The 26,011-nt window shown below is 42.9% G+C and overlaps 1 protein-coding gene and 1 long non-coding RNA gene across 2 annotated transcripts; one reads left to right on the top strand and one right to left on the bottom strand.

Annotated features, from left to right (window-relative positions):
* The first annotated feature begins 3,226 nt into the window (after positions 1 to 3,226).
* On the top strand, positions 3,227 to 21,566 carry pdgfra (platelet-derived growth factor receptor, alpha polypeptide). The gene is made up of 29 exons (XM_038716502.1): positions 3,227 to 3,440; positions 5,649 to 5,721; positions 5,819 to 6,109; positions 6,502 to 6,762; positions 7,283 to 7,422; positions 8,325 to 8,487; positions 8,892 to 9,084; positions 9,673 to 9,788; positions 9,882 to 10,175; positions 10,267 to 10,533; positions 10,705 to 10,847; positions 11,020 to 11,188; positions 11,315 to 11,504; positions 11,656 to 11,771; positions 11,912 to 12,038; positions 12,161 to 12,357; positions 12,934 to 13,028; positions 13,503 to 13,635; positions 13,969 to 14,073; positions 15,170 to 15,280; positions 15,689 to 15,842; positions 16,461 to 16,639; positions 16,957 to 17,066; positions 17,645 to 17,767; positions 17,881 to 17,992; positions 18,085 to 18,184; positions 18,401 to 18,506; positions 19,293 to 19,528; positions 19,622 to 21,566. Exons 2-29 carry the CDS (start codon positions 5,667 to 5,669, stop codon positions 19,767 to 19,769), a joined length of 4,434 nt encoding a protein of 1,477 aa, XP_038572430.1. The 5' UTR covers positions 3,227 to 3,440; positions 5,649 to 5,666; the 3' UTR covers positions 19,770 to 21,566.
* Positions 14,869 to 19,667, bottom strand: LOC119901071. The gene is made up of 3 exons (XR_005444141.1): positions 19,565 to 19,667; positions 16,601 to 16,791; positions 14,869 to 15,266 (listed from the first exon to the last, which is right to left on the bottom strand). It is a non-coding gene; the product is annotated as an uncharacterized LOC119901071 (long non-coding RNA).
* Positions 21,567 to 26,011: the final 4,445 nt, after the last annotated feature.

Here is a 26,011-nt window from a genome sequence, read left to right as displayed (position 1 = left end):
GAGAGTTGATCTGTTTGTCCGGGTGAAATCGATGCCTCTCCCCAAACTGTCACACTCACTAAAACTTCTGATCTCACTGATTTAGCAAACAACATGTTTAAAATAAGGCAAGGCAGAGGCTGCGGAATGTAAATATGTCTGATGAAAGGCGCTACACCTACTAATGCAGAGAAACGAGACGACTCCAAAAGACGTCAGGCCTGGCCACCATTGAAAATGTGGCAATTACGCATGACAAAAGACAATTAATAAGAGCGCTTTTCAGCCGGTTGCAGCTGCTGTCTCATGCGGAGAGATAGAGGCGAGAAGAAGATGAAGTGCCGGTGTGGAAAAGAGGGGAACAGTGTTGTCTTTTCCCGAAGAGATTTGTATCTCTGTCGAGTTTTGCATCTTTTGGCCACCAACATTTTGAACAATTCAATGCATCTTAAACGATGATGATGGCCTTCTATTAACCAGACAGAGTTCACCGTTGGCGACCAAACTACAGTGGGAAAAGGTATAACATTAAGGCTGTTGGATTTGGTATGTTGTGAATAATTGGGGGGCTAATTTGCGAACATCCTGTCACTGTGCTGAAGGGATGATCTGTGTGTGTGTGTGTGTGCGTGCGTGCGTGTGCGTGTGTGTGCGCGCGCGCGGAGTTGGTGCTAATCTTAATGGTGACTTGAAAATAAAAGTCAAGTGGGTAAATCCGTCTTTGCATAAAAAGGTCAGGTACATTCGCACACAGGGAGAGGCAGGGCCACAGGAACACTAGAGAGTTAATTTAATTTTGCTGGGGCTAATCGTTCTTTGAATGATTGGCCAGTAAATGTTCTTTCTGGTAATAAAATTACCCCCACTTCTCTTAATATATAAATATAGCCTTTTTAAAATATAGTCTACACTGTTGGTATAACTGCATCTGTTCAGGCTGGGCCCCTGTAGTGTGTGAAAAAATATGTATGCTTTACAGCCTAATTTCTCTGTTGTTTGTTTTTATTTATCCATTTGTTTCATTAAGATTTAGTCGTTTTTGTTTATAAAAACTCACCTCCACTTCTAGTTAATGGCTGGTTCACTCGAGCCCGCAGAGCTCTACACAAAGCCTTCTGTCAGGGCCACTGCTTCAGGGAGGTCAAAGATTTTGGAAAATAAAGACAGGAGTGAGGGGTTATTTATGTATGTATTTACTAGCTATATTGAAGGACAGACACATACATAGATACACAGAGTCAGTTCTTTGGCTGGGAGGTGAACGCTGCCAAGACTGGTAAGACACAGTTCAGCACGCTGGACAGCTCCCTCAGGGACGGCCGCCCGAAGGCCACCGACAGTCTGTGGAGTCATCTTCAAGGACTAGTCGCATCTACATGACTGAAGGACGTGCTGTGCTGCAAGTCAATGTGTGTTCACGTCCATTATGTTGTATGTACTCCTAATCACATATTTGTAAGAGTGGCAGTAGCAAAAACATCTCGTTAAAATCAGTTGATTAGCCAGGAATAAGCTTAACTCCAAATGTTAAGATTATTTAAAAGTTTGAAGAGAAGCCTTTTAAAACGCTAAGCACGTCAGGGCGTTGTTACTCTTGCAGTTTAGGCCTAATTTTCACACAGGAAGGATGAACCATGTGTCGAAATGATTTGCAATAGATGCTCAATTTGTTCGTTTTTAAACGAAGCTATCAAAATACATATTTGAAAAGTCCCCCTTGGACCTAAGCTTTAGTATATCTACTACCTATTTTGATACAGATTTCCATTAATGCAAAGCCCCCTGGTGGACAGTTGAAGGCAGGCCCGTACGGGTACTAAAAAAAGATGAGTGATGTTGGTAGAGGGCAGTGTCCCTGTTTAAGCGATGATGTGCAAACATCCTGTGCACATTTTTAAAGCTACTGAGATTTCTTCCACGTAGGGCATATTTTGGAACAATTTAAATGTGTTTCATCATTATGTAGGCAAGAACACAACTTTTCAGTGATATTTAGTTGCAATAATTTAGAGAAAGCGGTGACGGTATAATATTTGACCCCCCCCCCCACACACACACACACACACACCCCGACACACACACACACACACACACACACACACCGACACACACACACACACACACACACACACCCCGACACACACACACACACACACACACACACCCCGACACACACACACACACACACACTACATTAATTCACCAGAATCTAATTTGCATATATATAAGTTTTTTTAAGGAAAAAGTGTTAAAAGAAAGTCCCTCAGAAGTGAGAACCTCAAACTGAACAAACCCTCCCAAGTTGAGATCCTTTGTTTGGAGAACAAGGACACTGCTCTTTTCGGCAACATGTGGAAGTAATTGCGGCAAGCGGCTGCATGGAGCTCGTGGGGTAGTGGGGGTGGTGGGTTCATCACCGGCCCCGGGCTCTGCTCCATGCAGAGACACCGGTCTGATGCCCCTCTTCTGTGCCCAGAGATAGGTGATTCATAGGGGCCCATTATTCTTCTGTTGCCCCGGGGTAAGGGAGCTGGGGTAAAAACAAAACAATAATGGGTAGCTATGATTCAGACTCGGTAAACAGCTGACGCATGTGTGACAGTAAACAGGGGTCCCATTAGTATGGTGTCATTTCTTTTTTCGTAAAATTTAAGAGTAAGCGTGTGTGCGTGTGTGAGAGAGAGCGAGAGGGGGGTAAGAAGAGAGAGAGAGGGGGGGGGGGGGGGGGGGTCTGAGAAAGCTGTGGCGTGAGATGTGATATAGCGGTGTTGGAGCGCCCTCTATGAGTTACGCGCTCTACTGTTCCCAGTTTCTAACTGATGCACAACAACACTGACCATTCACTGAGTTGCCATGCATCGTGCAAAAAAAAAGTAATAAGTGTAAATTTGTATTGTAGTTTGGTCATGACGCCTGATGGGTTAATAACTGTTCGCAGTGACTCCAACCAGAACAAGAACATTTGTGCGAAGACGGTGAAACATCAGCAGATGCAACATTAGGTACTAGAAAACACACCAGTCCTATTTCTATCTTCCAAAAGTTCTTGTATCCAAATAAAACCCATGAAAATGCCATTCCTTCCCTCATTTCGGCGGGGATATTCGTCTGCACTCCCCCCAACCCCCAAAACAGACTCTTACTTTGAAAAGGGGTCCAGCGCTTGGAGGGAGGAGAGGGAGGGGGGTGCCATTTCCTGAGAGTTATTTACTTTGAGCCAGATGATTTTTCGGAGGGGAGGAGGGTGGACTGTTACATTGAATCAGTTACAGGTCGCTTAGCTGGAGCGCAGTTGTGAGTACGGTCGCGGATGCGGACGGAGGGTCGCACATATGCTCTCACAGCGTAGGATCTCAGAGGATTACAGCCGCTGCAAAGGACCCTTACTGCGCCTTTTGGAGCGACCTATTCACTGTGGATATACTGACACGAAAGGAATATAAAGAGGGGGTTACTAAAAGGTAACTGATAGGTTGCTGGTATCCCAAAGATGATTGAAACTACTTTTTTAAAAGTTTGGGGTGTTTTTTTATCGAGTAAAGCAAGATAGAATCATATTCTATAGGTCTGATAGGAGTTTAATTGCAGACTTAATTGGTTTATCTAATTATTAGATTATGTCTGTCTGTTCTGGAAAAGTTTTTTGAAAACTTTTACGCATTAAAATGGGAACGCTCTGTTGCTCTACAAGTTTTATTCAACTTCTGCATTAGGCAATGCATTACATTTTGTTTAGATTAGATTTCTGCACTCCGTGCACCATATGGTCTCACCCCTGGGCGCCGAGCAGGGAGATGTCGCTGACTCTGCTGGATAAAAGCGCTCGGTTTCAGCCTCACAGCTGGAGGTGTCACCTCGAAGACTGAAGGCACTATTGTGGGATGCCGCTTGGCACTTAATGGGAAACACATTGGAAATTGTACATCACATTGTTTTCTCGTTTGGTCCTGGAATGTGAGGAATTAAAATGGAAAATCGGCACTGGAGTGAGTCCGTCTGAGGCTTCAGAGCTGCAGCTGAATGGATTCAAGGGGAGAAAAGAAGATTTCAGTGTGTTGTGAAGCCACGCATTCTTCATTACCCACTTACCCTGCTGTGTCACCAAGGGATTTTGCATAGGAATACTCCCGTGGTCAAATATTTAGACAGAAAATATTCAAAACTTTTTAAAAGTGCATTAATGCTTATTGCACATTTAAGTAAATTCTCTTTTCAAAATAATTTCCATGGAAATCAACCTTCTTGACGCGGACTTGAACGGAACCGTATCACCATCCTGTGGAGGGCAGAAAGTTGAGAAGCCTCCTCAGCTGTTGCTCAAATGTATCCAGCCCAGCAGAGTGGTGCATTTGTTATCTGCCACATTTGTTGAGTCGCTTGGTAGAAGCGGGGGAAATAAAGGAGCAGGATATGCGAGCATACGAGTTTGACTGCCACTCTAGGCTTAGTTAGATTTACGCGCAGCGGCTGGAGGATCCTCGCCAAACCGAGGCAAAAAATCCCTTATTGAAATTGTTTGAGACAAGGCGTGTGCACAAACACGTCAACACGGATTAGGCGTTTGTCGGATTCCCACGCGAATATGTAGGCTACTTTTGTGCGGAGTGGGCTCACTAATTATATAGTTAAACAAACCCAGGTTACCCATGGATAATTTCGGGTGAGCCAGAGCGGACAACCACAGGAAGCTATGCAAGGGCCAAAAGGTTTATTGTTTGGGGACACTGTCCATGCAAGATACAGAATATCCAAAATGATAGAAAGAGAGAAGATAAAGACAAGTTAATGTTAAATAGAACTTGAATTAGACATGCCTTGGATGGTGATTTTAGAAAGAACAGCTCTGATTTATGGAAATTAAAATGTTCAGAAACGCCTCTCAAACTGTGTGGCCCCTGATGAAAGCCCTGATCCAACATCAATCAGACAGAGAGACAGATCGGTCCGCTGGACCTGACAGGATCTGTATGATAGGTTGTGAGGAGTCTGGACAATACTTGAGAATATCTTAATTAGGCGTCCTTTAGACATCTGGTTTATTATGGTTCGATTGGATAAGAAAAAAGAATTTAAATAGGCTATAGACCTATATTTATAAAGGCTATATATATTTTTTAGGCTTAGAAATTCCAGTTTTTAGTCAAAGAAATGAAAAACGGGAGTGTCCTTCAATCAGACGAAAAAGGAAAAGTTTTTTTAAGGCGAGTGGGTAAACTGGAGATGGTGAAATCCAATTAGGTTTAGGGCCCTCAAAAGGTGGACTGTGTCGCCCTCTACCGACAGGCTTCATGTGCACTTGGAGCGCAGCGCTGCAGCGAGGAGCGCCCTGTCTGTCCTCTCCATTCAATAGAGCCAGAAACTTGTAATCCTAACCTTTATCCCTCATCTGACGAAAAATAATTCCTCTACTAACCCTGTGATCAATTTAGACAGGTACCTTTTCAGTAGGCCACCTATGTGTGCTGTCAAGTTCCTCAGATCCCTCTATTAAGTGTTCGTAGAGGTTAGGAAGTCAATAAGCAATTGATTTATTGATCAAATTGTTATGTAATCCAATTGAATAACATGCAGAGACAGTGGTAATATATTTTATCAGGAAGGGCCAAACAATCCAAGTGTTTGTTTTAAATACTTGTTGATTAAATAACTCGCCTTTCTGTCTTTTACAGGCCAGAACATCCATAGTCATGGGTGGGGTAAAGACGTATGTCGTCTTTGGGGGTATCTTGGTGGTGCTTTCAGGTGAGTAACTTTATATCGTAACCTAATAGGTGTTTTGTTTTGTTTTTCCTTTTTTTTTTTTATCAGTTCATCTAATGTTTTCACAACTATCTTTCAGTTACATCTGGGCTGCCGTTACCTACCATTGTGTCCAACGAACAAGAGTTCATCCTGCAGCCCAATTCCGTGTTCAACATAAGCTGTACCGGTAAAAGAAACGTCGTTTGGGCTGAACCCCTGCCGAATAACGCCTTCGTTTACCCAGGGTACTACACTGCGACGCTCTTCATTTACAACGCAACTGTAGAAAACACCGGCTATTACATGTGTACCTATGAAACCCAGGAGGGTCCTCTGGCGGATGAACCGGGAGAAGACAGTGAGGCGGGAATTTATGTCTTTGTACCAGGTGAATATGTTTTTCACATGGTCCAGCAGTCATGGATATACTGTGTATGGACATGTAAAGACAGACCTGGGAACTATAGCAGAGTGGCCACTGTGGTCCCAAGTAACAAATGATATAGTTAAAACAGTATGTAACAGAAGCACATGTAGAACAACACACACAAACACATACACACACACTGTAACAAATCAGTTACACAGCATTATCTAGGTAACATGAACTAGCATTAGCCACCATCATAGCAGACTAAGTAAGGCTGTAGCAGTAAAAATACCCCAGACTGTATTAGCCTAAATTGAGCAAGTATGAGTACAATGGATCACAGTGATGCTTTTCAATCAAACCAAATCCCATTACTCAGTGTGACCTCCTTCCTTTCTGTGCGCACCTAGATCCCCTGGCTCCATTTGTTCCCGAGACGCCTGATAACTTGGTAGTCCCCATGGACACACCTGGAGTCCCCATCTCCTGCCGTGTGTCTGACCCCTACTTTCACGTCGTCCTGAGGAGTGTCTCCAGCGGAGAGGAGATGTCTGTCTACTACGACAACAAGATGGGCTTCTTTGGAAGCCTGTTGCCTGGGCAGTACCAGTGTGAAACCATTGTGAACGGCCAGACATTCAGAAGTGTCATTTATACTGTGAAGGCTGAGGGTAAGTCAATGCGAATGTGCATATAGAGGCCATGAAGTGTTAAGGAAAAGGGACATTTCATAGATTTGCCGTTGTAGTTTCTTAAATTCTGTTGGTGTGTTGAATGAAGAGATCACTGAATCTATCTGGATTTTCACCTTGTGTGATTAAAATGTATTGTCTTTGTGAAATGAACAACTTTGATTGAGTAGGAGTCGTTATTATTGTGTAAATCTCAAAAAGCACTAAAGTGATACACTCATCAAGTCTGTCTACCATGAGAGGGCTGCAGGGTGATCTCACTGCATGAGAGCCATGACATTATGTCATTATCACAGGGGGAGATGACTTAACACGGCTGTTTTCACTGTGTGTATGTGTGTGTGTGTGTGTGTGTGTGTGAGTGAGTGTGTGTGAGTGAGTAATGACGACTTAGTGATCCACCACTTTGTGATTAATGAGCTCATGGTGACCAAGTTGTCACTATGTCGGGACCTGCGAGCTGACGGTGCTGATATTTGCTCTATGGTGTCCCCTCTAGACCATGAAGAGAAGGAGGACTTTGACGTGGAAGTAAAAGTCAGTGAAGAGACGGTGAGAGCAGGGAAGCCTTTTAACGTCACATGTGTCGCTCCCACTGGATTGGGCTTTCAGCAGCAGTGGCTCCATCTTAAAAAACAGGCAAGATGCAATCCTTTTTCCTGTCTGTGTTTTTCTGAATTTCAATTTAGTCTCCCCTATGGCTTCATCCATAATCTGCTTCAGCCTGTCAGCCTTCTTGCCCTATTTCCTACAATCCCTTGTCATATTTCCATGTCATTTCCTACCCAGGAGCTCTGAGCCTTAAATTAGCGTGTAATGGTTTTGGACCTAAACGTAGCAGTGGCAAGTGGAATATAGCTCTGAGGACGGCCCTTAGTGGTTGCAAAGTATGTGTTAGGAAAGCAGCGACTGAATGTTGCGTCTTCATTATGAGGACAACCAGCCAAAAGGCTCCTGCTGCATCCGAAAGACACTGGCGGAAAAGTTAAAGTTCAGGACAAATGGCTCGAAGGAAGCAGGCAGTTCAAAAGAAGAAAAAAAAGGATAGTAAATCCTTTGACCCCTGTGACCTTAAGACATGTAGGACAGATGCTGTCTGCATATGACAGCCAAAAAAACATTTAATGCTTTTGAAGTGTGAGCTGAAAGGATCCAAAAGAGTCTTGTGCAATTTATGCTTGTTTATATTTACATTCAGATTCTTAATCTATACAGCACGTTCTCTGTCTCTCTGCATGGGATTGCTCTAAGCCCTTTTCCAGAAACAGTGAGGGTAGGAACGCTTGAGTCTCGACTCCTGGTTTTGGTTTCAGTTGCAATTATAGGCTTTTAAAAGGCTCTGTGATCCTGATTTATCTCCTGTGGCCTAGCAAGTGTTTTAACCATTAGCCTTCTGCCGCACGACAAACCCATTCTCATACATTGTACCTGTAAAACGGAAAAACACTGAGAGTTAAAAAATTCACATATCTTATTACGGAGATTTTTTCTTTTATTCCGGTGAGATTGGATCTCAAACCCATATTGTTCTGTTCTTATAGGCTGTGGACGCAGTTCAGATGAAACAGACCTTTCCTGACCGGGTCATCTACACCCTCAGTATCCCACAAGCCACCTCTCAGGACAGCGGCACCTACGAGTGCTCCATCACCCACAAAATCAGCGGAAAGGTCAGAGTCAGCATAGCGGCTGTCACCGTCTTCGGTAAGTCTTTGTCCACTTACAAACATTTTCTGGATACCTTTTTAATGAGTTCTCAGCAGAACCCATAAACCCCCTTAATCCAAATTTAATATTCTCATCATCATTTGGGTAAAAGTGGTAAAACATGGTTCCACATATGTGCACAAGGTGCTTTTAGTGATGTGTGGAAGTAAATTTCTACCATTCGACTGTTAAGCTTCACCTCTGCTTTCAACATCAGCTACTGTGTTTTATGGGATGGCTTCAGCAGATGTGTGTCAGGCCTTCATTTCACCTCAGACCCCTCTGTCACTCTGCCTCAATCCTCACCTTGCTCCACTGTCTCCCTGTTTTTACTCACTGAATCCATTTTCATCCACTATCACTTGCTCATTCTTTTCTTCTTTTCTGTTTCTCACCTCTAGAGGAGGATTCCTTTGTGGCACTGGACCATAGTGGGATTCTAGCTACGGAGTTTGTCAGCCTTTTAGAGGAGACAGAGTTTACCATCCTCATTAATGCCTACCCGGCCCCTAAAGTGATGTGGCTGAAAGACGGCAAAGCCATACCACAGAACTACTACGTCCTCACCAAAACAAGCCACCTTGAAGGGAATCGGTGAGGATAACAGTTGTGATTTGTAATAGATCAATAGGTGAGGCTTTTTACTTTCAGTTCTGACTGCAGTTGATTTATTAGTAAATGTGAAGCTTAGCTTAGTACAAAGACTGGAAGCAGAAAACTGCTATCCTGGCTCTGTCCAAAGGTAACTTCATCCATCTAAAACTAACTAATTAACATGCTACTTCTCATTTGTTGAATCTATTTTAAGTCTGTTATGTGCCTGACTGTTTCTTGGCTGGGAGCAGTAACCTACTGAAGTAATAGCCCGGCACATAATCCAGTGAAAAACCACAACTTGCCATTTTAAATCTCTCCAACCAAATAAATGACATCAGTGAACATAAAAGGTGCTGGTGGATGTATTTGGTTACCTTCAGACAGAGCCAGACTGGCTGTTTCCCCGTTTCCAGTCTTTATGCTAAGCTAAGCTAACCACCAGCTGGCCCCAGCTTTGTATTTACTGTACAGGTGTGAAAGTGGCTCTTCACCTAACCCTATGCAAGAAAGCAGAAAAGTGCATTTCCCAAACTGTCAACTTTTCCTTTAAATGACAAAAAGCATTTGCCAATCTTCGTCTCACAGGTACCAAAGCATTCTGATATTACGGCAGCCTCTGGTGAAAGACAACGGGAATTACACCATCACAGCCCTCAGTGGCTCTCACACTGCTCAGTTCTCCTTTAGCCTCAAAGTGAAAGGTAAGAGAGATATCGTACAGTAGACGGATACGTGGATAGATAGGTTGAGGATTTGTGATCAATGGCTGAGCGTTGTACATGTCTTTCTTTCAGCCCCTACTGCAGTGATGTTCCCAGCATCCTCAGCCCCTGTGCTGCTGCCACAGGTAGAGGAGATGGTCGTGCCCCTCTACACTCCTTTCACCTTGACCTGTCGGGGAGAGGCAAAACTAGCATGGGAGACGCCGCTCGATGTGGCCGAGAAAACACAGGAGGACAACAGCGGCCTGTTTGTCACCACCATCACTGTGGACAACCCTACTGCAATGCACACCGGTTACTACACATGCTTGTACAGTAATACCACTGAGGATACAGAGCGCAGCAGCATCTACATCTATGTGCCAGGTATGGGGTACATAGCAGCTTTCAGCTTGTGTGTTTTTATTATTTCACGTTATTATCTTGGTCTGAGAAATGTATTTTGTCTCCAACTCAGATCCCGATGTTCCTTTTGTGCCATCACCGGCACCTTTTGGCAACCATGTCCTGTCTGACCACGAGGAGATGGAGATCCAGTGTCGGGTGTCTGATCCCAGGACCAACGTGACCCTGGTAAACGTTGACACCGATCACCCTGTGCCTAGTTTTTATGACAGCAAGAGGGGCGCTCTGGGAGTATTCACTGCTGGAACATACGTCTGTAAGACCGTCATAAACGGGGAGGAACACTACAGCGAGGAATACATCGTCCATGGCTGGACAGGTTCGTGTTCACGTGTTTGTGAACGTGTAAATCTGTGTCAGTAGATGTGTGTAGCATCACTTGGAAAAGAGGCATTTCACCTTGCAAAGCTGATCTGTCAGCTCTATGTTTTCTTTGCTGGATCTGTGCCCTTCCACAGGCATTTTGACCTTGTCAATTATTGTATCTCAGGTGGCACTGCAGGTTTCACTGAACTGCATGTTGAACTGACAGCCAAACGGACTGCGCTGCTGGTGGGAGACACCTTAACAGTCACCTGTCTGGCTCGGGGATCTTTGATTCTGGACGACCACTGGAAATACCCTGGCAAAGTGGTAAGGGCATACGTCATCCTATGCAGCACAAAGAACATCCATCCATCCATCCATCTTCATCCGCTTATCGGGGCGCGGGGCACAAAGAATAGTTGAAACTAATTACGCGTTTTGGTGTCCTATTGAAGGTGGTTTGAAAATCAAGTACCCGATGTTCCTTTCTCTTTGACAGACTAATCGTGCTGTCAAAACAGTGCATGAGAACAAGAGGGATCAGGAGATCCTTTACACCCTGACGATCCAGCAGGCTTCAACCAAAGACAGCGGCATCTACTCTTGCTCCATCACTGATATTATTAGTAATGAGAGCCAGACAAAGGAACTCATCATTCAAGTTTTTGGTATGAAAGCTGTATTTTGTGTAGTTACTGTAATTATCATGCGGTATAATTTCATAAATTCTTATCTTTCCTGTGGTGATTGAATGAATTGCTGATTGTCTGTCGGCCTCTCTTCTTTTCTAACAGCAAGTCAGTTTATGTCTATCTCGCCGGAGTTCGAAGGATATGAATCGGCAGAGCTGGATGAGGTCCGGGAGTTCAGGGCCCAAATCACCTCCTTCCCCAGTGCTCATGTCTCTTGGCTTAAAGATGGCATCCCACTCAGTGATGTGACAGCGGAGATCTCCACCAGCCTGCGGCAGCTCAACGAGACCAGGTGAGACCCCCATACAAGTTCAACTAATAACAGCAGAGCTAATGACAAGCTCAGAGTGAACACGTTCCCGGCCTGTCATTAGGGTTTAGTGCATGGTGAACTTCTATGACTGTGTGTTTATTGCAGTGTCTCGTTTCATTGCTCTGTGTAGCTACATGAGTGTTCTTACTCTGATCCGGGCCAAGGAGGAGGACAGCGGGAACTACACCATCCGGGTCAAGAATGGAGACCAAAGTCAAGACGTTGGATGGATCCTGGAGGTCAAAGGTCAGAGACAGGAATGCAACAAGCCTTTTATTACCTTTATTTTCTTAGAAACCGCTGTCACAACCTTTCAGCCCCCGTTATAGTCTTTTTCTCACATATTTACACACACTTTGCTTCTGTCTGACTTGGCACTGTCACAGTGCCTGCAGTCATTGTGGACCTGATGGACATCCACCACGGTTCAGCCACGGGCCAGTCTGTGGTGTGTATTACTAGAGGGCAGCCCACACCTGTGGTGGAGTGGTTCATCTGTAAGAACATCAAACGGTAAGTCCTCTTTAGTACATCCATCTATTCTACAACCAACATGAGTGCTTTCAGACTTCAGAATCTACATACATGCAGCCAATACACACTTTATATTTCTCTCGTCCTTTGTTTACATTAAGTTGTGCCAATGACTCGTCTTCCTGGGTGCCCCTCCCACCAAACTCCACGGAGATCACAATGGATTCACACTTTGATGAGGACAATAACCTGGAGAGCCAGGTCTTGTTTGGCCATCTTGAAAACACACTGTCTGTGCGCTGCTTGGCCAGGAACGAAATGGCCACGGTCAGCAGGGAGGTCAAATTGGTGTCCAGTGGTAAGAACACATTTCATCCATGTTTGTTTCCTCTGAAGTAACTTTACCCGGCTTTTAAATCGACATATGATGTTGTTATTTCCACCTTGTTTCCTCTGATGTTCCTTCCATTTCTGACACTCAGAGTGTGAAAGGCTTTGTAAGTGACTGTGTTCAGGGCTGAGATAGTGCTGTCAGTGTTGCAGCAGCTGTCAGATGATGAGTTTGCAGTGAGACAGCTGATAGGGGGGCTGTGCTTTAGCCACGAGGAAGGGGCTCTTATTCTGACAGCTTATTCAGAGAAGCATGAGATCATTAGGCCATTTGGTTTGGCTTTACACTCCTAACCTCAGCTCCTCACAAAGCATGTGCCTGGATACCTCCCCTAACCCCCAACCTCCATGTTATCTTCCCAGCATACCTTTTGGCCCTAGTAATATGGGCACCTTGCGGATTTAATTGTCTCTTAAGCCTAACAGGCGACATTTCTTATGCGACACGTAAAACATATTTCACTGCAAGCATTTCATTTGTCATTATAACATGTCGACACATCAGTGTCTAACAAGTGTGATCACTGGCTCTCCTCCTGAACAGGCCCTCACCCAGAGCTGACTGTAGCTGCTGCTGTGCTGGTGCTCCTGGTCATTGTCATCATCTCACTCATTGTCTTGGTTGTTATCTGGAAACAGGTATTGCTGCCATTATTCTGTTCTCATATATTCACTCTCTCATCTTTTCGTCTGCTTATTTACTTGTTTATGCATTTGGAAAAGGTTTTTGGAGCGAATGCACCTTGCAAAATCAAGCGAAAATGTTTCTGATTCATGTTTTCAGATTGAGACTGTAGCTTCCTTGCTGCCCTCCAGCATGTTTTCAGATTGAGACTTGACAGATAACAAACAGAGATGCAGTTGTGCACTGTGCCAAATTATTTTGAGTATCCATCAAATAATAATGCTCCTAACCAAAGAAAAGTCTACTCAGCTAATAAAAATAAAAGAAAAACAATTTGTGGGTGGACTTTGCAAGGCCAGGAGAAAATTGCTCTTGAAAACAACTCATTATGGTAAAACTGTCCCAAAAGCCAAATATGAGACAACAACAATCCCCTGACCTGACTTGATGAAGGTAATTAATTAGTTCTCATGTGTTTTGTCATCTAGAAGCCACGGTACGAGATCCGCTGGAGGGTCATAGAGTCTGTGAGCCCAGACGGCCATGAGTACATCTATGTGGATCCCATGCAGCTTCCCTATGACTCCAGATGGGAGTTCCCCCGTGACAGACTTGTGCTCGGTGAGCTGACTGCTATTTCTCATGTGCTAAAGCTAGAGTTTTGTGCCGGTGGCTTTGCAGCCTCCCTGCAGGGATGTTCTGGTCAGGATGTCTCACTCTGTCTTTGAAGTGAGGCTGTTATAAACTAATCAGGCATAGGCAGTAGGGGTCTGCTGGCTGGGGGTTTGTTTGACTTAGTGATTAAGGGGACATTCAGCCATTGAAAGGGTCACAAATGAGAAAGCAGAGGCCTTTTAAGTGCATGGCTTTGTTTGTATGCCTGTGCTGTGCAGGTGTTTGTTGCCATTCTTTGTTGATTATTAATCCTATGACTCCAATTTTGTGTTTTTTCAGGTCGTATCTTGGGCTCTGGGGCATTTGGGAAGGTGGTGGAGGGCACTGCCTACGGACTCAGCCGCTCCCAACCTGTCATGAAGGTGGCAGTGAAGATGCTGAAACGTGAGTTTCATGTCATACACAGCAACAGTATAGTCATCATGCGAATGATGACTATACTGTGGCACTGTTGCTGCATGCTCTGGTTTGGACATCCTGTAACCACTCTTGATCTTGGTGTAGACGCTTGAATCATCTCAGGGGATGGGGTACCGCCTTTAGACCAAAACAGATTCTCATGAGTTTATCTAAAAAAAATATAAGATATTACAAGTGGATTACTATTACAAGATATTTGAGCTATGTTGTCACCGGTCACATGATATGTTCTTTCCACCAGTAAAGTTTAGTTGAGGGCAGCTGTTGTTACTACTGGAAATAATACATACCATAAAACAGAGATTTTCAAACTTGAATTGCACATCAACACAGTCAGCAGTTGGAGCAGCAGCAGAGGCTCTGATAGACAGCAGTGACATGGAGGCAAATACTTTAAGACCGTAAGCGCCCAATTGCTGCAACTTGTGCCAAAATCACACTCTGACTTACAACACAGTCAAATCTGAACACACCGACATGATGTATCTTTAGATTCAGTGTGATCAACACTTGCATGGTTATTAGATATCCACTGTGAAAAAGCATCTCTTTACAACTCTCAGAAAAGTCTGAGAATCATCACGTTTGAGTTTTCCTCAGTATCAAAGTAAATTCAATGATAGTTTTCTGTACATCCATGACTACATTGCCATCAGAATTGCTAATAGCTAATTCATCATATACCAAATTGCGAGATGGGTGGTGTTAGAGAGCTTTGAAAACTCCTCGGCATAAATCAAAAAGCCTAAAACACATTAGGCCTGTTAAACCCTTTAATATTAAAATGTTACAGAAAAAAATTGAAAGACGTAAGTGTAGCAACACCTCATGTGACAGCTGTTTTTATTCAACTGGTGCGGAACCTTGTACTTGTGGCGGCAGCAGAGAATTGGAAAAAGTGATCAAAAGGCAGATACAAAAGCATCTACAGGATAATAAAGACACTGTTGTACAGCAGTTATAGAATTCAGATGAAAAAGGTTTGGGTGACTGCAGGGTTGACTTGCTTGATGGATGGATTATGCAGGATGATAGACACGGTTGCTGCACCTTCTTTCAGCCACGGCCCGCTCCAGTGAGAAACAGGCCCTCATGTCTGAACTGAAGATCATGACTCATCTTGGACCACATCTCAACATTGTCAACCTCCTGGGAGCCTGCACCAAGTCAGGTGAATAATACACATGCAAATTAGAGATATAAAGACACATTCATTCATCGACAAATAATGTACATAGTGCATAATAACAGCTTAGATTAACCACTGTTGCCTCTCCCTGCAATTTATTCACCACTTTACAAAGACTAACAATACCGCCCACTTTCATGCTGCCAAAAACACGTCTGTACATACACACACCCATTCAGATTTGGCATTAGCACACATTTACAGCTCCAACAGCCAAAATTGACTGACAACACTGTCTCAGCTCTTGGTGGGTGTGGTATTTTAATAGGCTTTTTATGGGAAAGTGCCTGCTTGCCCTCTTGACTGTGCTTTTAGCCTTTACGAGCCTCTGATAAGATTAGCCTGCAGCCTGACGCCGATGCACAACTTTATCTGCTGTGTTGTTCCCAGGCCCTATATACATCATCACAGAGTACTGCTTCTACGGGGATCTGGTCAACTACCTGCACAAGAACAGGGAGACCTTCCTCAGCCTGAACACAGAGAAAACTAAAAAAGAGCTGGACATCTTTGGAATCAACCCCGCAGATGAGAGCAGCAGGAGGTACCACATATAATGTTTTTAAAGCTTTTGTACATGCATTTACATGGAAAGTGTTAACACAAAAACACACACAATTTAATTCCCCTTTGCCACTCCCAAATATTACAACCATAGTCACAACAGTTTGTACTCCCACACACTCACATTCTCTCCTACCCCTAATCGGTAACTCTATCGCCATTTTCTCCATGGTTGAGAAGATAGTCTGGCGTCTTTGCCTAATCAAATCGCAGTCTGAAGTGGTCTCAGCTTTCAACCTAATTACATTGTTTTGGAGGTACCTGTTAATTCTGTCCTCCCAGACATTCATGGTGAAACAGCAGCCCTCTCTCTCCCGCCGAGGCTCATCTGTGTTGATGGATGACTCACAGTGACCACACCTCGAATTGACCATAACATGATTTAATCCTGGCTACCATGTTAGGCTCAACCACATCCAGAGAGGGAGTGAGAGGATTTAAGGACACACAATAGGGGACTTAATAAGACGTGTAACATAATGTATTATCACAACATGTCTTTGTGCCCCATGTCACATGGCTCAATATTCCCACAACCTGTCCTCACCTCCTCACTAACAGCATTCCTTCTTTGTGTCTCTCTTAACTTTGTACGCAGCTATGTGATCCTGTCTTTCGAGAGCAAAGGAGACTACATGGATATGAAGCAGGCTGACAACACTCAGTATGTGCCCATGCTGGAGATGAGCAAAACCTCTAAGTACTCAGACATCCAGGGGTCTAACGATGAATACCCACCTTCTTACGACCACCCACTCTCTCAGAAAGGATCAAGTGGTACGCACATGCAGTTTTCTTCCTCTTCTCTCCGTCCTCTTTTCACTCTCTCCTCTGAGGTATTGGTGTGTGCTTGCTTGGCTTTAGTGCTGTGTTTTAGTCAGTGTTGGTTGAGGAGTCCACCCTTGTCAGAATTTAGGACTGGTACAGCCCTGTAATTACATGGAGAGGATAATTGTAGCACACACATAATAATGCCCAGTTTCTCCCTGCCATTAGTAAAAGCCAGGTTTGAGCAGCCAGTACTATTTTTACAATACATGATGACCATATACTCGTGAACCGCCTCATGGTGTTTTCTGTGTTTTCTTTACCAGAGACGGACGACCTGTTGTCAGAAGACATGAACGAGGGCCTCACCACCACCGATCTGCTCAGTTTTACCTACCAGGTGGCCAAAGGCATGGAGTTTCTGGCTTCCAAAAATGTAAGTTTCGTTTGCAGAGGGACAATGAATGCACATCATATCTTTATCTTTTTTCCATAGACGCATTTGTCCTGCTGGGGTTTGCACACCACATAGGCCCTGCATCCCCGCATTCCCTTTGCTTCCAACTGGTTGTGGATTTTGAACTGTGTCCTATAAGATGACAGCTGTGCCGGCCAAGGGGGACTTGAGAAAATCAGCAGTTGTGTGATAAGCAGTCCCGTGAAGGCTGCTGAGCACACTCAAGAGACAGGCCAGGAGCTGAATATAGTATCAGCACAGCCAGGGTTAGAATTACCAGGCAGGCACACGCTGCAGCCAGAGGATATTCAGCTTCATAGTTATTATCCCTAAATATCCAGTGGTCACGGCCATCTCTCCAGCTGGCATGTTTATACAAAGACCATGCTTTATAAAGCAATATGTAACTGCATTAAAAATGAACTCGGGTGAAATGCGATACATACAGAAATAGATGCAGTCAGTAGCTGTGGCAGCAAAATGTGTTTGGAAGGAACTGAGAATTCAAAACAATTGTGTATGATGCACTTGAGCACCTTTTCTTACTCTGTTAACAGTGTGTGCATCGGGACCTCGCTGCCAGGAATGTCCTCCTATCTCAGGGCAAGATAGTGAAGATCTGTGACTTTGGATTGGCCCGAGACATCATGCATGACAACAACTATGTCTCCAAAGGGAGCGTAAGTCTCCGTCCATACATAACTTTCACTTTATGCCTAAAACCTTGCTCTATTCTTCTTTTCCATAATGATTTTGCAAGTGCGATTGAATTTTCCTCTCTGCCATCACACAGACTTTTCTGCCCGTGAAGTGGATGGCTCCGGAGAGTATTTTTGACAATCTATACACCACTCTTAGTGATGTTTGGTCCTATGGAATCTTGCTCTGGGAGATATTCTCCTTAGGTGAGCCCCTGGAAACATCTATTAGAAAAGAAAAGATGGATTTAAGACTGGTGGTTGTTGATAAACTCATGAGAATCTTTTTCTGTCTGAAGGTGGCACCCCATACCCAGGAATGGTCGTGGATTCAAGCTTCTACAACAAGATCAAGAGTGGATACAGGATGTCTAAACCAGAGCACGCCCCTCACGACGTGTATGTAATCATTCGCATGATGACTACACTGTTGCTGTGCATGGCACAAAGCTTCCCTAACATCCTGTCACATGACGAATGTGTTGGGCTAACTCAGCACAGTTTGTTTGTGGACTGTGATATACAGCGGCTGACATGAGTTATGGCAAAATTGCATCGTACAGTACAGGTCATACAGTTCTCTATGGTAACATTGCCTGTTTTTGCTTTTTTCAGGTATGAAATGATGATGAAATGCTGGAACAGCGAGCCCGAGAAGAGGCCTTCTTTCCTGGGTCTGAGTGATACTGTAGCTTCCTTGCTGCCCTCCAGCTACAAGAGGGTGAGTCTCTTTGTGACCTCTCGTGTCCCCAGACCTCTTTGGATTCTTGACACCTGCTTTCTTTTTTACCACCTCTCATCCTTGACCCCATGGTTGGACCTGCACATTCTGATCCTCTCTTTCTTTTTGCATTTTCTGACTCACATTTACTTTTTTTGTGAGGTGCTTCAACCAGTACTTTTTGCCAAGCAAAGTACAGGTTGGAAATAATTTAAATACACTCTTAAAGTAGCAGGCTGCTCATTTAAAACTCCTTCCACTTCCTCTGAGAGTGCATTAGCAGTGTTTCTGCGGGCTCTCTGTGTTTCTGTAAAACAGAAACCTACAAGTGATTAGAGTGCAAATGCAGCAGCTGGATGTCAGAGCGGCTGGCCTCAGTCTGGGTAATGACGCAGCCTCAGTTCTCGCCTTCACCACCCAACCTTAATTACCCCATTAAACTCCACACCACACATGGTACATCAAAACAGCTTTACCTCTGCCTCCTTCACAGAGTTTTAATGGCTGGGGCAGACGAGGAACCGACTCTTGTTTTAGCACCACAGGCTTGTGTGATTTTCAGTTTGGATTGCACTATCCAGCTGGCAACACAACTAGTGATCACACTCACACCACAGCACACTCCTCTGGCTTTGTAGCGCTTCATTAATTCTGTGCTTATGCAGAAGTACAGATTCTATCATCATCACCTCTGTGCAGCAAAGATGAACACAAATGTTGACATGTGTCGTTTGTGTTCTGTTCTAACAAAATTTTAATTTTACTGTATGCGTCTGTCTTGTACAGCATTATGAGAGGGTGAACCATGAGTTCCTGAAGAGCGACCACCCCGCTGTGACTCGGGTGTGCGTGGAAAACGATGACGCCTACATCGGCATCACCTACAAGAACCAAGGCAAGCTGAAGGACAGGGAAAGCGGCTTTGACGAACAGCGGCTGAGCTCTGATAGTGGCTACATCATTCCCCTCCCGGACCTGGACCCTATATCTGACGATGAATATGGAAAGAGGAACAGACACGGGTAAATGGAGCCAAACATTTACCTCTACCACTCTACCTTGTCTATGCTGCACCACAGATGGCACTAACGTCTGTTATTGGTGTCCCCTTGTAGCTCTCAGACATCCGAGGAGAGCGCCATTGAGACAGGCTCCAGTAGCTCCACTTTTGCTGCACGTGAGGGCGAGACACTGGAGGACATCACGCTGCTGGATGAGATGTGTCTGGACTGTAGTGACCTGGTGGAGGACAGCTTCCTGTGACACCTGCCCAGCCTGCAGAGCAGAAGCACCCAGGAAAAGGGGTTTAAGGACACAGGACACAAGGCTTGTAAATGAACCAAATACCCTGCTGTCTACCCTCAAGCCCTTCCATTCCTCCTCCTCGACCACCCATTCAGAGGACAGAACAAAACCACTTCACTGTCTGGATGAGTCTGTGGTGGCAGTACGGTATGCCCTTAACTTCTCCCTGGACACTGCCCCCTGTTGGGCTGGAGGAGTGAGTGAGCGTTGACGAAAACGTGACATCAAGGACTCAAGGAGCCACAAAGCCTGTGTGTCGGACCTATCAAGATAAAACAGATAAGATCAGTTTGAAGTTTTAATTTGCAGAGCTTTATTCTATCGGGCATTCTTTTAACAGCAATATAAGCAAAAAGGGACGAGTTCAATATGTTGGTCAGCAATCTAAATGAACACCACAGGATTTCACTTATATGATGTATATTTAACCACTACAGATGCACTAAACTAGATGAGACCAATACTAGGAACAGCTTGGCAGGTAAACTCACTTCACAGTCACCTGCTTCAAGAGATGCACCTGATGCTGGCACAATCAGTAGCAATACCCGGATTTGAAAGCACAAAATCTGGACTATGTCCATTTCTTTTTTGGTATCTGATCATATAATGTTTTCAATGGCTAAATACGTGCAGTAATTCAAATTTATTTTTTTACTTTATCATTGTGTAAACATGTATTATTTGTGAATACCGAGTCGATATCGACCATAGCTGTTTGAATGGTTATGAGAATTAAGCTTTGAGTCGCATGCATCTTGGCAGTGTCTCACCTTTTGCCAAAATACAACATCATCCCTGATCAAGACTTCAGTCATATGTGTCATATGGGCTTCGAAAAACAAAGTGTGATTGTATTGTAAATAGCTCCAGAGTTGTTTTATAAGAGAGAGTTATTGGGAACAGTATTTTATGTAAGTACACATTATGCTTCTGCACCCTCAATCGCCCCATGATAGCCAAGGCTTTTGATTAATCAGTTACAATAAAATAAATATAACAAATTTTCCTCAATAGGAATAACAGAAAACATTTTCCATCGTAGTGGACAGTATATGGCATGGACAACATCCGTGGATTAGGAAGTTGTATGGGAAATATTCATATTTTTACATGTTTAGGTATGACAGGGATAGTATTAATTTGGCTACTACAAAGGGGATCAAAGAGAAACCCAGTTCACCATGCCAATATGTTAAAAAAAAAAAAAAAGGTGAATTATATCCATTAGCTGTGCTTTAAAAACAGGTTGTGCCCTCCATATTTTATCTACAGTCCTTAAGTCTATTAGCAGGTTCTAGTTATACTAAGACACTAGATGGACTAGAGATTCAAGTCGATCTGATGTTATACATCAGTTGTGTGTAAACTCTTTGTAATCCTCTGTATCTTCCTGCTACTGTACCAGCTGTGCCACTGCCTCTGCCTCTCTCTGTTGACTGTGATATAATCTGCAATCAGTTGTTGCACTTTCCTTTTTTTCCATTTATTTTGGATGTTGCAGAAATGTTAGTCAGGCTGAGCTTTAAAAAAAATGAAAGAAAGAAAGAAAAGGCATGCTTTGGCTTTAGATGTTTAAAGCAGTGCGGATGTGAATGTTTGTGCCATAGGAGAGTGATGTGTTGTTGACAGTACAGTATCTTTAATTATAGGTAATCACACCCAATATGATGATTTAATACATTTTTTCAATATTTTACATCATGTACATTCAGAAGATTTATATTTCAATAAATGATTTATAAAGTTAAAAGACATGTCCTCTGGCTCTCTATGATTTTAAAGACTTACACAACCACACGTTGCAATAATGTAAGTAATAGAAAAAGATTTATGAGGTGCATGTCTATGAGGAATGGGGGGACAATGGCCACTTGTATTGTACATTTCTGTCCACAAGGATATTAGATTGCAATATAGCAGCATTCCTGTATGACGAATATAAAAAACAAAGATGAATGGTAAAATAACGTATTGGTAAATAACATCAATATAAATAATAAAGGACTGGAGAAAGAAACTCTTTCAGTTATGTGAGAGTATTGTCATACAGAAACAAACAACTAGTGGCGGAAGGAAAATCCTGCATAAAATACTTCAGTAAAAGTACATAAGTATTATCAGCAGAATGTACTTAAATTATCAAAAGTATTAGTACTCTTTATGCAGTGAAATTGACTGTCAATACTGATGCATCAATGCATAAAAAGCACTTTATTGTCGCTGCTCGAAGTTAAACTGGTTTTAACTACTTTATATACAGTTAGATAGTTTAGTTTAGTTAGTGGTTGCCAACCTAGGCATCAGTCATATCCAAAAGGTCACCAGATTAATCTAAGGGGTCATGAGATGATGAATTGGGGTAACAAAGAAAAAAATAAAGATGTATTCATTTCACTTATATTATATTGAATGTGCTTATCTGCTTGGGCCCCGACAGTTACATCTAAAGGAAACCATCTTAGACATTTAAAAGGAAAAAAACTCTCTCTTTGATGTAACTGCTAACAACTAGTAGACATTTTAAATGTGACAATAGACCCCAGCTACACCTTGCTTTGTTTTAGAGTCACAAGCTAGAAAGGCTGGAACCTCTGGTCTAATCTTTGACAATGTGTTGAATTTCACAAGCATTTTGAAAAACAAAAATTATTTGAAAAATAACGACAGCTATCAGATGTAGTTGAGTAAAACGTACAAGTATTTCCCTCTGAAATATACTGAAGAAGTATAAAATATCATAAAATGGAAATATTCAACTACAGTACCTCAAAATTGTACTTTCATCAATGCAAATAACTAATATATTGTGCAAATAAACAATCAACACTACTAATACATTTAGAAATGACATTTATTCAGTACTATAGTGTTATATAGATATTATTTGACTGCATACAGTATGTACTATTGCAAATGCAATCGGAAAGACAGCCATCAGAGGGCAATAATCTCACTGCAAGGCTGCCAACTATGTTGCCAACAGACAGCAAACAATTATTTAGTGACAAAATATGTTGTCCTTTTCTCAGTATCACTGCTTTTGTGGTGGTTTATGCCTCTGATGTTTACAAATATGTTCAACAATCTGAAAAATTAAAGCTGCACTCTTTTTGCTGGACACCAATAGTTAGTGTGTCATTGCCATTTTATTACCTTATTACCACTAGAGGGAGGTAGTATTTTAGATATTGCTCAGTGCCTTCAGGGTGGGAGATAAAGGGGGAGAAGTGGAGGTTCAACATGATGCAGAGGTGACGTTGGCAGACCCTAAGACTTCAGACACACCTTCTGTAGTATTAACTCTGACCATAACAACCTCTGAAGTTTTGTGTCGCGAAGGGGCATTAGGAAGATGTAGCTTTATGTTCCATCAGGCAACAGCTGCAAACCCCTGGAATTATTTTGAAACCAGCGCATAAGCCCAACCTTTGCAGAACTTTAATCTAAAGCAAACGACCTTTGTTGACATGTAGTTTAACTGAACCGGACTCAAAGAGCAGTACAAGTACAGCAGGACAAATATTTATTTTAGAATGCATTTCATAACTTTTATGGTCTTATTTTGTAGCTTTACCCACATCTGCACAATTATAAAACTTTAGCAACAAAAACTTTTACCTTAGGCTGTCTGTCTTTATAATGGCTGTCTTTTTTGACTGGTTTTCCTTTTTTTCCTTCTGTTTGCTCAAACCCTTAAGGCAGATCGGTGCTAGTACAAAGCAGGGTCAATAGCTGCTCCAAACCACAACTTGCAAGCTCGTGGAAGCTAGTAGAGGACTAGACGGAAAAGTAGTGATAGTCAGTAGAGATGCTTGAGGCTACTGGTAATCACATGAGTGTGCTAGAAACAACAGTTGAAGGTTTGCATGCAGATTTTCTTGCAACAAGAAAATAACTGCTAGGGAACAGTTTTAAAATATATTGGGCAAAAAAATGGAAGCACCCTCACATCTGGGGTGAGGCCCTCTTAGTTCTTAATGTATCGGAATAATATTTTCTAGTATTATTTGTATTTGAAAAGACACGGCTCCAAAGGAGGCTTTGTTCCTGAGAAAAATGAAGCCCCTTGTGGTGTGCAGGGTGGAGGAAATATGATAACAAATGTCCCATTCACTGAATTTTGCTTAACGTGAGACATGCATGCAAACTTTCGTGGTGAACATGCAGCTAGAAAATTTCCATTTACAGTATGGAAATTTATTTCCTTCTTTGTTTTCACAAAGAATGTCAGCTTCTGTTCCAAGAAAATAAAATGTAACTCTTTCAGGCTCTGCAACAAAAAATAAAAATAAAAATTGAGATAAAAAATAAGAGATTATAAGCGTTAATAATAAATTAAACCAGACTAAGAGTCTAGCGCAGTATAGCCACACTAGCAGCAATCTGAGGCTGTGAGCATGCTAATGTGATGACGCTAAGCAGGTGGGCAATAATTTTCACCATGTTCATAATCACCGTTTCAAAAGTTAGCATGGAACCGGAACACTAGCTGGCACAAAACACAACATACAGCTGAAGCTGATGGGAATGTCCTGTTTTGCAGGAATTTGGTCTCAAGGGGTAGAGGGCAGGGTTAGATGAAGAGATGAAATGTCACAAAAGTTATTGCATTTCATCCTGAGGAGGGCTTGAACGTGTGTACCACAAATGTCATCCTCATGGTGTGGTGCTAAAGGAAAAGTCACTCATCACCAAAGTCATTAGGAATTATCATCTTGTAACCATCAATGCCTGTACAAACCTTTATGGCAATCCATCTGATAGCTGTTGACGTATTTCAGTCTGGACCAAAGTGTTGACAGACTGGCAGACACGTTCAGCAAACTAAACTAACCCAACAAATAGGCAAATGTGAAAAGAACTATCTTGCTGAGGCGAGAGGAGGGCGAGACAAAGACACACATTATTGACTGTGTCAACACTTGTAAACTTTGAAAATGATTTGGTGTTCTGCTGATACACTTCACACTGTTTGCTTCATTTATCAGGCTAGTTCAGTGAGCCGCCAGTTAGTGTCCTGCAGTGTTTTGGCCTCTGTAAAAATATGTCCAAGGGGGTACGCCCAGACGAGCCTGGAGTACAAAAAACAGCTGTTGGGCAAGGTAGCACACAGAAATATGAAACAAATCATATGATTGGATTTTGGTTGAACCTGTCTTTCCACAAGAAGAAGAAAATTTCCTTCAGTTGCTAATAGCAGGCTGAATGGCACATAGTTTGTAAATAAGGCACAAGCCAATAACATGTGGTACATCTACTAAATGTTTTGAGAAACCAAACTGACACTAGATTTGATTTAGAATGACATATAAATATCTCTTTTAACAATATGGAAAGACTCAGTGAGACCTTACCAGATCATAAGTCATGAAAGAGATAGAGGGAAATTTGATTGTATCATGTTTTACTTTGCAAGAGTGAGGGGCAATCTGATTTTGATATATTTGGCTGCACGAGTGAGTGTGAGACAATTAGATTAGCAATCTCTTTGGTTTGTTTGATATGTAACATCAGTCTCCTTCGTGAAACTCGACGCCTTGTTGCCATCCGTGCGGTCTCCATCCCCGGCTCCTCTGGGAGAACAGGTTTGGACAGATCTGCTGCAAAATAGATTTGTCTCATGGCCACCGTGTGTCTTCGAGGCTGGTGTCCCATTTCAAGCTTTTCCTCTGAGGGGCCTGCGTGTCGTGTGCTTGCCAGGCTTTTTGTTTTTGTTTAACCTGGGGGGCATCATGTCCAAAAATAATCAGGCTCTGCAACAAAACATAAAAATAAAAACTGAGATAAAAAAAAGAGAAATGATAAGCGTTAATAAGAAATTAAACCAGACCAAGAGTCTATAGCCACACTATAGCAGCAATCTGAGGCTGTGCTTTGAGCATGCTAAAGTGATGATGCTAAGCAGGTGGGCAATAATTTTCACCATGTTTATAATCACCGTTTCAAAAGTTAGCATGGAACCGGAACACTAATTGGCACAAAACACAACGTACAGCTGAAGCTGATGGGAATGTCCTGTTTTGCAAGGATTTGGTCTCAAGAGGTAGAGGCAGGGTTAGATGAAGAGATGAAATGTCACAAAAGTTATTGCATTTATTGTGAGTCTTCGAGGCTGGTGTCCCATTTCAAGCTTTTCCTCTGAGGGGCCTGCGTGTCGTGTGCTTGCCAGGCTTTTTGTTTTTGTTTTTGTTTTTGTT

Source organism: Micropterus salmoides, unplaced genomic scaffold, assembly GCF_014851395.1.
Source record: "Micropterus salmoides isolate LMB-PRFRI ecotype aquatic unplaced genomic scaffold, ASM1485139v1 Ms_hic_scaffold_13, whole genome shotgun sequence".
NCBI classification, from domain to species: Eukaryota; Metazoa; Chordata; class Actinopteri; order Centrarchiformes; family Centrarchidae; genus Micropterus; species Micropterus salmoides.
This window is presented reverse-complemented; position numbering and strand designations above follow the sequence as displayed.